General features: G+C 42.0%; 1 protein-coding gene across 2 annotated transcripts in view; it reads right to left on the bottom strand.

Annotated features, from left to right (window-relative positions):
• Window positions 1-990: 990 nt before the first annotated feature.
• Window positions 991-14,849, bottom strand: part of arfgef2 (ADP-ribosylation factor guanine nucleotide-exchange factor 2 (brefeldin A-inhibited)) — a 31,713-nt gene continuing 17,854 nt past the window's right edge. For both annotated transcript variants that reach the window (XM_084014713.1, XM_084014714.1), the window contains exons 26-39: window positions 12,601-12,752; window positions 11,914-12,086; window positions 11,346-11,506; window positions 11,065-11,195; window positions 10,046-10,175; window positions 9,745-9,880; window positions 9,241-9,379; window positions 8,670-8,730; window positions 8,365-8,473; window positions 8,011-8,150; window positions 7,601-7,778; window positions 6,156-6,294; window positions 5,512-5,629; window positions 991-2,719 (exon numbers count right to left, since the gene is read on the bottom strand). In XM_084014713.1, coding sequence (XP_083870839.1) covers window positions 2,555-2,719; window positions 5,512-5,629; window positions 6,156-6,294; window positions 7,601-7,778; window positions 8,011-8,150; window positions 8,365-8,473; window positions 8,670-8,730; window positions 9,241-9,379; window positions 9,745-9,880; window positions 10,046-10,175; window positions 11,065-11,195; window positions 11,346-11,506; window positions 11,914-12,086; window positions 12,601-12,752 — 1,932 coding nt within the window. In that variant the 3' untranslated portion in view covers window positions 991-2,554. The remainder of the gene's footprint in view (window positions 2,720-5,511; window positions 5,630-6,155; window positions 6,295-7,600; window positions 7,779-8,010; window positions 8,151-8,364; window positions 8,474-8,669; window positions 8,731-9,240; window positions 9,380-9,744; window positions 9,881-10,045; window positions 10,176-11,064; window positions 11,196-11,345; window positions 11,507-11,913; window positions 12,087-12,600; window positions 12,753-14,849) is intronic.

Here is a 14,849-nt window from a genome sequence, read left to right as displayed (position 1 = left end):
CACAGTGTGGTGTTCACGGGTCACTCCATGAATTTATATGAGAGCTAGCAAGCAGCAAGGATGTCCCAGCTAGCTAGCGTTAGCGCTAACTGGCTAAAAGCAAGCTAGTTTTTTTTTCTCCTTTTTTGGGGGGGGGGGGGGGGGGGGGGGGGTCTTGACTCATGCTCCGGGAATTATCTTAAATCAAGTGCAACTGTTGCCTCCCCAATTGTTTGCCCATCTCGTTACTCATTAAGGATTAGCTACGCGGCGTTTTCCTTAACGGGGATCCACGTAGCAACTGTTAAGACAGCTTTCCGATTTACTTGCCAAAACAAAGGATGTAAGGGGTCTCCATGGTAACCTTTGTTACCCCCAAAATGCAGCGCGCTGCAGGTCGACAACCAGTTTGAGCAGAGCGCCTCCCTGTGGACCTCTTTATATAGAAACGCGTCCAACTCTCTTTCAACAAAATTATCCAGCAACTATTAATTTAGCGAGGCAGTATGAAAGCTTCATTACCTTGCAAAAGTTTTTACTACCCACAGCGGTTTTCCTAATTTGTTGGATTAAATTCTTGGATTAGAAAATATATATTATTTTGGTAATGGACCTTCACAAAATAGTCGAAATTGGTGTGAAAAGTGAAATGGGGAAAAAAATTACGTTTTCAAAAATTAAAAAGAAAATACAGAAAAGTGGTGATATGAAGACCATAAAAATCCAAACTCCATGTACAAGTGAAGAAGGGCTTAAACTGGCTTTAGTGCCCTTTAGGAAGTCATATTTTGTCTCGTCAAAGCAGAAAAAGCTCCGGTGGGACGGATAACATTATTGACAGCTCCGTCCTGTTAAGTTGCCACAGTAAATGACATAAGCCTGGATGCACATTACCAGAGCCAGAGAACGGGAAAACCAGCAATTCTTAATTTGTTATTAGTAGCACTGCCTGTATTTGACAAGTCAAAATGTTTACAGTGATTTTGCTGTGGACGCTCAATTTTCACTAGAGCGGATCAGAATTCAGGTTTATTGATTATTTCACCAAATGTTTGTAAGATTACATCACAATATTATGTATAGAACCATAAAGCACTTTCATTTCTATGTATCTTACATTGAAAACTTTACAGTCTGCTTTTTTAATTTTCTGTATATATATATTTATATATATTTATATATTCCCTTGCTTTAGGGAAGAAAAGTAGACATCCATAGTTGCAAGGGAAGGAATGCTTCTCAAAAAATATTTAAATGCACTTTTAAATAATTACATACATCCTTCTTTTAAAACTGGCATGGAATAAACTATGAAGTATCCAGGATCCAGAGATTCCAGCATCTCTGTCGATGCAAGTTTTGGTTTCGCCCCGTTCCTGAATCTTTCTGTGGTTGAACTCTTACTGTTGAATGTGACACAACACTGCTGGGCGCTCCAATCATCGTGAGCAAGCCGATACACTGGGCGGCGTTAATACATGAGCAAACTGTCGGCAACAGATGTGCAAAAGAGTGTGGGAAATAGACAACCACTGTGTCACTCTACACAGGGCTAATTGATGGATTAGTGGAGGGTTTTATGAGCCAGCTGTAATTCTGAAGCCAGGAGGAATTGACTCCACGTTAAGTCCTTCAGTGTAAGGCTTTCAGAGTCAACAAATAAAGGAATGCTTGGCAGGGAGAAGTAGCCAGTCTTTCTACTAACCTTTCATTGTAAATCAGCAATCATCCTGAAAAAATAATCATAAAACAAATTAAAGCGAGTGAGCAAAAATAAATAAGTAAAATCTCATTGATGAGGAATTCAAACGATAACGGGACGGTGTGACACAGAGAGCAAGCAAAGGCATGTTAGATCTTTGATAGTGTTGTAAGAGATGCAGATTGGTTTCATCCACAACTGAGGGATTCAGTCTCTTAACAATGGTAATAGCCCGCCTCCAAATAACACAGACCTAAGACGGAACATAAACATTAAAGTGACAAACAATGCTTTGGGATAGGCATCAATACATGAGGGTTCAGGTATTACAACATATTTTGATTAGATCACCAAACTCACAATAAGGGCGACACTGATGGTGCCATCATTTTCTAACAGGCACAGCTGGCCAAGAGATTTTCGCGAAATCGCAAATGTAACGTTCATCGAATTTGCCGCTATCGTTCATTTGCTTTCAGCATGTAGATATACTTTTTTTGTATTAAAACAAAACAAAAACAAAAACATCAAAATTACAATATCAATAAATTATTTGTTTACAGTTCTTTTCTTGTCATTACACTTTGAGATGAGGGTCAGAGGGATGATGAATTACAACAGTCAGCAGAGAGGGCTGGTCACAGTGCTGTTCATCCCCGAGAGAAAGACAGGACGAAGGACAGGGTGAAGACTTTTCTACCAGCCGAGTGCCGTAGAAAAGCTCAACACTTTAATGCAGACTCCTGAACTGAGACCCACACGCTATAGTCTTTGTCATCACCCTCTGTAATCTGTCCCAGTCCAAAAGGAGGAGGAAAGTCTCTTATGTGTCCACCTGTGATCAATGTCCGCCATCATCGCCGCCCACTCATTTTAGGATGTGGGAGTTCGGACACGCGCCCCCTCGGGAGCAGCGATGTGGAAGACGGTGCCAATGCGCAGGAAGAAGCGCCTGAGGACGGCCCGCAACTCGGGGATCAGGTCGAACTGCATCATTTCACACAGTTGGGGGTAGTAGCAGGAAGCATGGGGCTTGAACTGGAAAAAGAAGGAGAAATTAGAAAAAATTAGCACAACGAATATAGGCCATACTTGTGATGTACATGTGATTCAGAAAGGCTTTCAGTTTGAAATATACTGCCCCCACATCCCAGTCTCTCCATCCATGGCTTGAGAACTACCCATGGATGTATATAAGAACTGGACTTAGGCTTCGGCGGTCGTTGGTTTGTGGACTACGACCAGTGAATGGAAGTGACCATATTTGGACGACGGAGAAGTAACGGGTGGGTCTGGGGAACACCACAAGTGGCAGTGCAGCACCCCCCAGCAGCAACCGTACAGGTCAACTTTACAGCTAAGAGTCATCTTAGTAGCTCATGGCATCGGTAGTGACGCTGTAATACCGACCTATCAATCGCAAAGTAGCCCCGTCCTAAAGCATGCCCTGCTTTATGGTCTATTTGACTCAAAATATTCCATCATTTACGAAATGAACATCATGCTGTATCGAAGAAGACTTGAAACTAGCAATTATAATAGCATTTTTTTTTTTTTAAGATAATTTTTTTGGCTAGAGTTCAAGCTTTTAATACTTTTTCCAGACAGTGTGGAAACAGTTTGAGAGAGAGGGAGATACGTGAAATCAAACTTCTGTTTGCAACCAGAGGAGGAGTCACCCCCTGATGGCCAGGAGAGAGAAGGCAGGTTTAAGTCACTTTAGCTTTGGCTTCACTTTTCAGAACCGCATGGAACTACCTTTGCAAAGGTGCACCGTATGATGTAAGCCTATCAAAGGAGACTTTGTTGGGAGGGGGCTTAAAGAGACAGGAGCTATAAATGTAGTTTTTCAGACAGAGGTTGAATACAGGTATATTCAGACAGGCAGTATAAGAAAAATCATGTGTTTTTTAACATTCAAGCATGTTAAACATGTTCTGGTAGAAACCCCAAATTCAAGTATGAAAAATGAGCTGTCCCCTCTATCCCTGTTAACCAAAGTATTTCCCAAAACGAAACTAGTGGATTGGGAAATATTGACAATGAACATGACAGAAAGGAAGGGCGGTTGCTCTGGCTTGTGTGGGCGCTGCTGGGAAGCCAAAGAGTTCACACCAGGGTGCTGATTTAACCTGTCAAGGGGAAAATTCTGTCTTCACTGATGCATGTTTTTGTTGCTCTTAAGGGCAATTTCATTGAAATATGAAATTGTATTCAGGAAAATAAACAGCTTGTAGAAATAAGATGTGTTTTGAACAAGTTTTCCAAAATTTACAGTGGGCCTTGCACAAGAGACTGGAGCCAGCCGGTCCACTTTAACAATACTGTTCTAATTTTTGTTGATGCAGTGGTTAGTGTGGTATTGGCCCTTTCTTCAAAAGCTGGCTGCATGGCGCCAACATTTCCTTCTGCTTTAAGCTGCATGCTGGGTTGTTTTCTCACAAAAAACGTTGTAGTTCTGGTCCAAAATGCACTGCAAAGAAACCCTCGTGGGTTGCCATGAATTATCGGTGAATCATGCAATCTCTGCGTGAGTGCATTAATTCATAGGTGAAATCTCAAAAACGTGGCTATAATCACACAAAAAAAACTATTGAAATCAAAATGTAAAAAGGGTCAATTACATATTTGAACCCCTGTTCTTTAACTAATGGACGGGGGTGTCTTTGATTTCTGACCCTGGTTCAGATTTATCACAGTTGGACATATTTATGATGCAGAGCTGTCCTGCCTCGATAAACTACTAGTGTGGAGTTGGAGGTATTCTTTGTGTGTGGATCATAGATGTTATATTAAGACAGCTCTCCTGTGACTGAAGCCAAAAATCTTGATTGCTCATAAATCCTCAGTGTAAGTGGATGGGACATGAGCCAGACTAAAACATTTTTTTTTTTTTAAATATCACAATACCTGTCAAATAAAGTATTCATTTGTGGTAGTTCTTATCAAGATGTATATTTAAGTGTTCATTTTTCTAATAAGTTTGGTTTTAATTAGTTATTTGATGCTATAAAAAAGAGATACGACTTCCTGATTGACAGCGTCTCTGAGTGAAGAAGCCAATGAGCCGGAGCCTCAGGAATTGTAAGAGAGATGTAATCTTTCCATAACCATCACAAGTCTGTGTAATAGAACATGCGTCAATACATATATTTATAGAGGTAATATTTTTGTTACTGTGGTGCTAACTAGCAGGTAGGTGGCTCACACTTGGGGCGCACTCACACTACACCAACCCCACCGCCAGGTACGCTTGGGCTGGATTGTTTGTCCAGTGTGAGCGTTCCGTTCCATACTTAAGAACGGTACGCTTCCTCGGCCCCGGCACGCTTGGAAGAGGTTTTGAGTATGGTACGGTTCCTCCATGCGCACATAAACGGGTGCGCAATGTGGACCTGACGTAGGCTTTAATGGATAGGCCGTCCCTCTCATTATCGCTCAGTGTTCAACTCAGATCCCCCCACAGCGATTTATGGCTGAAAATACTGTTGATGACTGTGTAGGACACAGCAGGATTCTGGGTCGGGTTTGGGCTTCAGACTCGTGGTGTATGTCCGTCCAAAATCCGCTCCGCGGGATCACACTGTCCACTCGTGATCACTCGCACTCACATGCACTGATGCAGGCCACCTGTTGTCAGTAAAGTCCTGATTACCACTGTGCAGACTGGCTCCAAATTACGTCAAAATCTACGGGACCTGCCATCTTTTGGCCCCCCGTATCCCCGTATAGGGATACTTTGTTTCACTTTTGTACAATGGGAGGAAATGGAGAGGCAGCGTCCATTTATATATAGTCTACGCTGTGTGTGTGTGTGTGTGTGTTCCTGCCTTGTCATCGGGCAGCCGTAGCGTCCTGGTGAGCAGCAGCATCAGCAGGCTGTTCCAAGCCTCCCTGTGGCTCTCCGAGGTCAGACTGATGAAGTAGGCCAGAGCTTCACTACACACCCTGAGAATGACCAACACACACAAACACACACACACGTTAGATCACTACCAACATGACAACACTAACGCACTGATTCAGCAGAAGGGGTTGGCCCGTACCAGAGCTACAACAGTAGAACTATTATTATTGTTATTAAAGAAGATCCAGCCATGGCTACACATCTTAAACTAAGCCTCCAAAACCAGTTATTTAATGATTAAAAACCCACGTACTCTTGATGTAATACATAAGTCAACTGCTCCGGTGCAGCTGCTCAGTGAAAAACACAAGGTGATTTGAAGGGCCAATACAGTCCACAAAATACACACACAGTGCACAGTTCATAACTACATAATGAGGTATGAGCCATGTGTCAAACAGCTCATTCAACATGGAACAAAGTGCTGCACTTATCTGCAAGTGACACAGTTGGTGTTGATTTATCCTGAGTTCGACATGTAACCAGCCAATAACAAGCTGCTATTTAAACATTTTGGAGAACAAATCCACCAAAATGACCAGAGCTGCTGCCGTATGTCGTACTCACAGCAGCAGGCGTGTCTGGATGTCAGGCCATGAGTCCTGCAGCTGGAGGTCAGAGTACATCCTGAACAAGATCCTCAGGCTGCAGGCGAGACTGCTGGTTTCCTGCTTCAACAAGTTGGGCTTGGATTTCCCTTTAAATCCTGAGGGCAAAAGAGAAATAATCCTTCGTAAATAAAACAACAACAGGAGGGCTTTGCATGGCATGGAGCAGGCCTATTCAGCTGGCGGCCAACAGGCAGACGCCGGCCCGCAGATCAATTCTGTTTACCAATAAATAAAATGTACAACCTATAGAAAACAACAATTGTGACACAATAAATTCTTCTTGCGCAGTGAAAAACAAATTCATAACTGATAACGTTGTGGCGTGAAAAGAGGAGACTGACAGCACACGGATCGTAGATATAGAACAGTATAGAAAGGACGAGTCAAACTTATTCAGACCATCAAGGTGAAAGTGAGAAAAATACACAAATTATATAGCAAATTCATTCCCATGCATGCTGATCAGACTAATCAGTCATCATCTCTACCTCTGCTTACACATGCAGGAATGAGAGTGAGTTACTATGGTTACGTGCACGCTCTCAGTCTGTGGCTCAGAAACTTCTGTCAATAAACGAAATTCTTGATGTGTATTTGGTTTTCATAGGAGCCTCAATCTACCTCATCAAGATGAGTGCACGTGGCCGTTTCTTGACTTTTAGAATTGCAGGCGATTCGTTTTTAATTACAATATTTTTTCAGTCCCTGATATTTGGTCCTCCTTTTTAAAAACACAAATATCATGTCAGAAATTGTACGTAATAAAAAACAAATTAGCAACAAAATAGATGAATAACCCTGGCTTAGTGGTTCAGACAAAGGCAATGTCCCTGGTTTGGTTTTTGCAGCGATCTCTCTCTCCCCTTATTTCCTTTATGTATCTCTACTGTCTCTATTAAATAAAGGCAAGAAATGACAAAACAATAATGTTGGAGCAGCCTTGGGGCTTTAGGTACGAGAGGCAAAGAAACATTTTGTCCCTGCTCCGAGTCTGGCCATGATCATTTTCTCTGGAAAACAACATGTCTCACACTGTAATGACGTGTGAAGATATAATCAGTGTGACTGGCCTGAATAATTACAACATGAAGAAAACAGTCTCTTAGCAGAGGTCATCAAATTAAAGGTTTCAGGTTCAGTCCAGGTATAAATCCAGTGGAAAGTTTGTGATACAGACTTTTAATTTGCACTGAATGTAAATATTAGATGACATTAACTTTACAAATTGGACACCTCAATAAAAGACTATTTAAGGCTGTGAGGTTGGACAATGTACTTTTAGACCTTGAAACACCGTCTCACAACAGAGATGGTCTCATAACTTTCACTCACATATATAGATTAAGTGCAGAAGATATGGATACAATTTTACACACTAATTGATCACGGAGGACTATTTACCTGCCCTCCACAGCGCTGTCCTCTGTTCGTTGTTGGAGTTGAAGTCCTTGGCGAAGGTGTGTGACTCCAGGAGACAGTCCAGCAGCTTGAAGAGGTGTGCAGAGGTCATGTGTCTGTACATACCTTGTTCAGAACCCGCCTCGCCTCCCTCAGCCTCCGACTCTTCCAGAGCATCTCGCTGACGGGAGGACAGTTGGAGACAGTTTTAAGTATATCTAACAATTCAGGATTAAACAGGGCTGTCCTTTGATCAAAGGTTCAGAACGATATGTGAGCCTTTACACACTTTTCTTTGTTTCCCTTTTACCCCAATTCAACTGTGAGTTTCCTCAACTGTAAATAAAAAAACAAGTGATTCCAACCTTGAGGTTATGTTAGAATCTATCCATATGTTAGCTGTTGCAACTCACCTGTGCAGCAGCCATGTTCTCAGCGTCCTCCTTCTTGCTGGTTGCTGGGTAAAACACAATGTTGTCTATGGTCTGGATAAGTTCAAGCTGTACGACACATTTAATCAGAAGCCCCGCAAACAGCTTCTGGTCTGAAACTCCTGGAGAGCAGAAAAAAGAAACAGGTGGTGAAGAGACATGAAGGGAAAACTGGCTTTGAAGGGGGACAAAATACTACATTGGCAGTCTAATTTCAAAGAGACAAATATGTGATTTAACAGTTAAATTAAGTATCTGATTCAAATAAGAGTTTCAGGTTAAATTTGCGTTTGCAGTGTGTATGAACTTGTGTGTGTGTGCATGCTGTGTACTCACTAGTGTTGGGCTTGCTCTTCCAGGTGTCGTCGCTGGACATCTGGCTGTGTCCCCTCTCAGACAGAGCTCTGTCATAGCTGCTCTGGGACAGGCTGTCAAAATCAGCATCCTGGAGATCAACACCAACAAACATCATAGACGTTCACAGGTTAGTGTCGAACTTCTGATACGGATTATATCAGTCATTACACTGGTTAAAAGCAGCTTCTCGTGTTTCAGGTCAAGGGAAAATCATCTCTTGGGCTGCTGTTGTACATGCTGGAATTATTGTTGAGGTATTTGAGTGAATTTATTTATTATCTTACATAAGAAAATCGGCCATCTGCAGGTTCCTCTTCCTGCCCAGCCGGTCTCCAAGTCAATAAACTGAAAAGCAAACCGAATGGCAGATTAGGAATTCAGTGCTGCGATCACTTACATCCTGTTACAGAAGCACAATAACCATTAACTACATTAGGCTTTGTCCACACGTACACGGGTAAAAAGTCCTGTCAACAGGTCATTTGGCTAAGAGGCAGTTCATAGATGTATCCATTACAACATGCCTCATAAGTGAGGCAGATAACAGCACACACTCAGACGTTACAAGCCAAATACTCAGCAAAAAGGCCAATACATATTGAAAAGGCAACTTTTAAAAAAAAAATACCAGTGATCGCGTGGACAAGGTCTTAGCCGTATTCTTCACTTTCCCATTAACCTCCCTATGAGGTGCTTTCTTTAACTAGACGACGGTGTTTCATCTATAAAACAGCAACCATTAATCAAATAACTGACTGAATGAACGCTCACATCACGACATTCATGTGCGGTTTCATTAACATTCACGAGTTGATTGAACTGAAACTAAATCGAGTACAATAGCTCAGGACTTACGCATGAGGGCTGGTGTTTTGGAAGATCTCCAACATACAGGAGCAGGTTATGTTCCAGACCTCGGGGCTGAATTTCTCCCCGTTCAGGATCACCAGGTTCTCCAAGCAGTTTGTTCCCGACCGAGCCAGCTGCTCGTTGTCTGTAGAAGAAAGGTGAATGACTTCCAGGCACATCGGACACACAGAAATACTGTGAACTTGACTGAGGTCCACGGGGTGCTTGTCAGGGCCTGAAAGCTTTGGACAACAGAATCCTGATAGTTGCTGATTGATTGGATTTTGATACAGAAATGCACACATAGAAAGACACTAAGGTCCCCTATCCCCCTCCAAATGCAGATATTCTTGTATAGAACCTGATCTCACTGGTCCCTTATGGTTCTACAAGCCAGCAGTTCTGCACAGCAGTTTGTCTTACCTCTCTGCCATTTCCCACATTATTAGCTCTGTGTGTGGATGAGTATTACGAGTGTTCTGCTTCACCCATCTACATCTGAACACCCACCTTGCCTGACACACCACTGTAGCTGCGTGAAAATGTCAGCCAGCAGGATTTCACTGAGAGGCTCATAAAACTGGGTGAACACGTCACAGATGGCGTACAGAGCGTGGTTGCATGTTGTCGTCATCCACTCAGTTTTCTGGAGGAAAAGAAGAAACAACCTTAAGCAAATATGAGGACTTTTTTTATATATAAATCCACCATCTCTCCACGTCACACAAGAGGATATCCTTCAGATATTTAATTGACTCGTAAAACATAAACAACAATGGGACTTGACGGCCTGCTGCCAGTGACCTCTGACCTCTGTCTGCTGCTCAGGGAGCTTCATGTTGTCAAAGATGCGGAAGACGATTCTGAAGAGGTCGTGCCACCAATGCTTTTCGAATGTGTGGCCGTAGCTTTTCATGATCTCAAACATGACTGTGAGCCCTCTGTCAGAAGAAAAGACACATAGTTCACACGTTTGTCTTGTTGCTTCACAGCTCAGCAACAACAACAAACACAGTACAATATGGGTTCAGCAGCACTCCAACAACAGCAAAGGGCTTCAATCCTGCTCCTTTCCGCTGTACCGATTCCACTTTTTAACTGATATTGTCCCATGATTTTGTGTCTAAATGGATAATGGGAACATTTTTGGGGGGAGAACGCTGCATTCGCTAAATCGGCTGAAATGTGATGGGGTAGTTCACGAAATGTGCTCGTTTTTGCCACCGACAGGCTCAAATTGTTATTATAAGTGTCTGACAACATTATGGAAAAGTCCCTACAGAGAAACACAGCATGTTTCTTTACCTTTCGCTTAATTAGGTTAAATCAGTCTGTGACTTGTGAGTGCCGAGAGGTTGTGGGTTTTACAGAAAGTTATCTAAACATTATTTCAATGTCATGGTTAAATATTTTGCCCAATAAAAACAAACATTATATTTCTCTGTAGTGTTCTTTCCATAATGTTGTCAGACAATCCGTCATCAAAAACAAATAGCACTTTTAAATGGATGTACATTGACGGTCAAAAATTGCACAGAAGGATTACATTGCAGCCCTTTTAGCAGCTGCAGTAATTTCCAATATCGTTGAAAATATGGGAAAATAGAGTCCGATTCGATTAGTGCTCCATGTTCGTTTTCACATTGACATTAGGGCTGTAATACCTACAATAATCACCTCTGAATGTCAGCTGTCTTTGTTTGTATTATGATCAAGGATGGCCAGAAACCTCACTGTAGCTGAAAGGAGTAGCTAAAGGTGCTCAAAACTGAAACTAGTCACTAAGCAGTGAAATGATGAGCTCCGGTCCACGCCAAGCTGTTTTTCTACCTGGTCCGGACATCCAGCTTGCAGCGGTTGATGATACAAGAGAGCTCAAACAGAATGGGGAACCAGCCGCGGACCCACACCCGATCACCTGGGGCAACATTCATGTCATCGCTGGTGTACTCCCTCAGGGCCTTAACAGGGACACATGGGGAATAATAATACACAGTTAGTTTTGAAGAAACCACATAGTGCTATTCGCACATTAATAGATAAATGCCATTATCTTGTCACATAAATGACATTTTATTGAGCTAGTATTGTCACAACTCAGTCGTTCCCACCTGTGGCCTGTCGGAGACGTATTTAGCGCAGTGTCGGATGAGTCTGATGGCCTCCATACTGGTGTCAGGAAAAGCTGCGTTGCACACAAACTCTGACAGGCACTTAACTGCATCTTGGAACGAATCAATAGCAGCTGCAAAGTGCTTCTGGAAGGTATTCACTGAGGGAAGAGTGACGAGCAGAGGAAAAGAAAATCACAAAACATGAATGATTTGGTTGCTTTGGGAGATTTTAAAAAAAAGGTATTATATCTATCAATCTATGTAGTAAACGCTTTGTATTTCTAAAGGGATAAAGGATTTTAACCTTACTTCAAAACTGAGACCTTCCCTGATTTTCTGGGTTACCATATGGAGTGATTTCTATGTGTTGTGGGTAAATCCAAAGGATTTGACGTTTACAGGCTCCCAGGAGCCATGCCTCCCCTTCAGCTTGCCGTTAGCAAATTACTTTATCAGCTAATGTTATGAAGCAACCAACGGCAGATCTATGCAGTGTAGCGACCTTTCAGTTAACTGGCTAACCTTAGCTCCCTATTTTTGAGGAGAGAGCTGCAATCATACTCACTGACAATGTGCCCAGTGGTCTGGAAGGCCAGCTCCACTATGGTTTCATCGTGGTCGGAGGCTGCCTGATGAAACACTGAGAAGATGTTCTTCCAACCTGAACGGATGTTGGCGGCCTGGGAGTTCACCATCTGAGCCACACACCTGATCACCATGTCTCTGATAGTAGGGGACCTGGGAGGCAAGCAGGGTTTTCAGTTTTATACACTATGTATGACCTATTTCTGCCCCACTATTCCGAATCAGTCTCCTATAACCAGGTCGATTTTTACTATAATTATAAAATAGAGATGCATGGATACTACTTGTTTTCAGACCCAGGACATGCTTATACCATATAATACCATTACAGATTATATCAGCAGACACACAGCTGACAACTTCACAGCTAGATGAGCTGATATGGTAAAGACTCACTAGACCGTCTGTCTGCTGATAAATGAAGATTTAACATGTTTGTTCATCAGGTTATTGTCGCCGCTGGGCTCTGGGCGGCTTATTAGGCTCAATGGTATGAGGTTACGATCAAAGTAGAGTACGAGTACAGTATCTGACCAGATACTGGTATCATTGCATCCCTCATACACACAGGCCACCCTCATCTCATCCTACCATATTACAACATATTACAACATATTACATACATGTACATGCCCGAAATAAACAAATTAATTAATTAATTAATTACCTGTTCTTTTTCATGATGTGCTCAAAAGGCCTGAGGAAATCTTTCTGGAAGCGGAAGTTGGCCAACTCTCCTTTCTCCAAGAATTTCATGGAGAGCTGCCTCAGCGAGTCCACAGCAAAGATGGCGACATCCTCATTGGGGTTACAGCCCACCTAGACGAAGACATGAGTGGAGCTCAGCTATGCATTCAATTTACTCTGATTTACTAAATGTATAAATCACAGTGAATTGTTCCTTCATGAGAAAGTTTGGTCATTGGGTATACTCTAATTTAATGATCGTTTTTGGTCACTTGGGGGCAGCGCAGCAAGCCGAGAACCCAACACTTAAAATCACCTTATATATTCGATCATGGCAAATGTTAGAAAACAGTTGGTTATTTATTCATCCAAGAGACACGGAGCAACATTTGCATTCATTTAGAGTTTCTGGCCACTTGGTGAATCCAAAGCCAGCTTTCCCTGTGACTGGATGAAGTAAAGATACAGTGGTAGATACGGATCCACAGTTCCATCCACTGTTGGATCTTTGTACCTTTTGGAATTAATAAAAACAATTATGCAACTGTATTTTAAGGGACACTGCATGGTAAATGAAAAGCTCAGTAAAGGGCGAAAAACATGCCCAACCTAAGTACATTCAAATAAATCCCAGCCTGTATAGAAATAATTACAGAGCCTTCTTATGTCCCTGTAGCAATAATAAATCTGAGTCCTAAAGGAGGCGATACAAGACAAAACAAAGAGTATGAACCAGCAGGGAGCATCACCGAGAACACTGTCATCCCGCTGCTGCTGCTGTCTGCCACAACACCACTCACGAAAGCCAGTGTATATAAAAGTGGACGTAGTCACCACGGCAACACCCATTGGGTTGAGGAGAACAGTTCTGAAGCCTTGAGTTTGGCATTTTGGCTGTCATTTTCTTGGTTTTGGGCCGTCGCCATATTGGTTTTTGCAGCCAAAAGTGGGTGAGCACAAGAGGGTGGCGCTAAGTACAATTGAATGCTGAATAAGACATTTTTAGATGACCAAAATGATCATAACTTTCATGAGCTGAAACACACTAAAAAAACAACTTCTAGATCTGACAACGCCATGTTTGCAACCTGTCAATCACAAGGTAGCTAATAAACGCTGCTTTATGGTCTATTTGACTCTAAATGGACCATCATTTACTAAATGAACATTATGCCTTATTGAAGTAGACTTGGAACTAGATATTGAGACCATAAACTTGTGTTTACAATGTTTACTGAGATAATACATAAGTAAAAGTAGGGACACTTTCTCAATGACTTCCATGCAATCAGGTGTGGGACAATATGAAAATGTCATGTCATTACTCCGGCCCAAACGATTGCGATTCACAACATTATTAAAACACTAAAACATACTGGTGTCATATTACCTTACCTTAACAAATATTTGTATTGTGTACAGATAAAATACATCCGATATGATTATAAATCAGAAGGTTTCCCTTGCATTATCCCCTAACGGCTTTGGTCCTATTGACTCTTTATGCCTGTGCATTGAAAGAGTAAATATCTGGATGCAAAGTCATTTCTTACAATTAAATAAAGACAAAACTTTAGGTTATTTACATAACCCCGGCTCTCTGAGTAATATGAGTGAGATGTCTCACTGACGGCTGCAACGAGGCGTGCATCCCATAGTGAGACATCGAACAAAATATTATGAAAGTGAACTGAAATTGTTATTTGGGAATAAAGAGGGGAGGCGCAGTGCCTACTTAGAGTCTAGGGCACTTCAGACAAGAACTCATGTAAAAAGTGTTGGTGTTATCTTGGATGGAGATCTAACTTTGTGATCATATAAAAGCCATAACTAAAACAGCATTCTGGCACCTGAGAAACACTGTCAAGATGCATGCATTTATTTCCTCCAGGCTTGACTATTGCAATGCCCTCCTCACCGGCCTCCCCAAAAAGTCCATCAGGGAGCTGCAATTAATTCAAAATGCTGCAGCCAGAATTTTGACCAAAACTGAAAAAAGAGAGGACATCTCCCCCATCATACATTTCAGACTTACTAGTCTATCACAAACCTTACAGGTCACTTAGATCTACCGACGCTGGTCAGCTGGTTGTACCTAGGGTCAAGTCTAAGCAGGGTGAAATGGTATTTAGCTACTTAGCTGTCCACTATTGGAACAAACTACCAACAAATAATTAAATCTGCCCCTACTGTAGCTTCTCCAAAAAGAAATTGAAAACCCACTTATTT

The sequence above is a fragment of the Eutrigla gurnardus genome (assembly GCF_963514095.1).
Source record: "Eutrigla gurnardus genome assembly, chromosome: 8".
NCBI classification, from domain to species: Eukaryota; Metazoa; Chordata; class Actinopteri; order Perciformes; family Triglidae; genus Eutrigla; species Eutrigla gurnardus.
The sequence above is the reverse complement of the archived record's forward strand: the minus strand, read 5'-3'. Positions and strand labels throughout refer to the sequence as shown.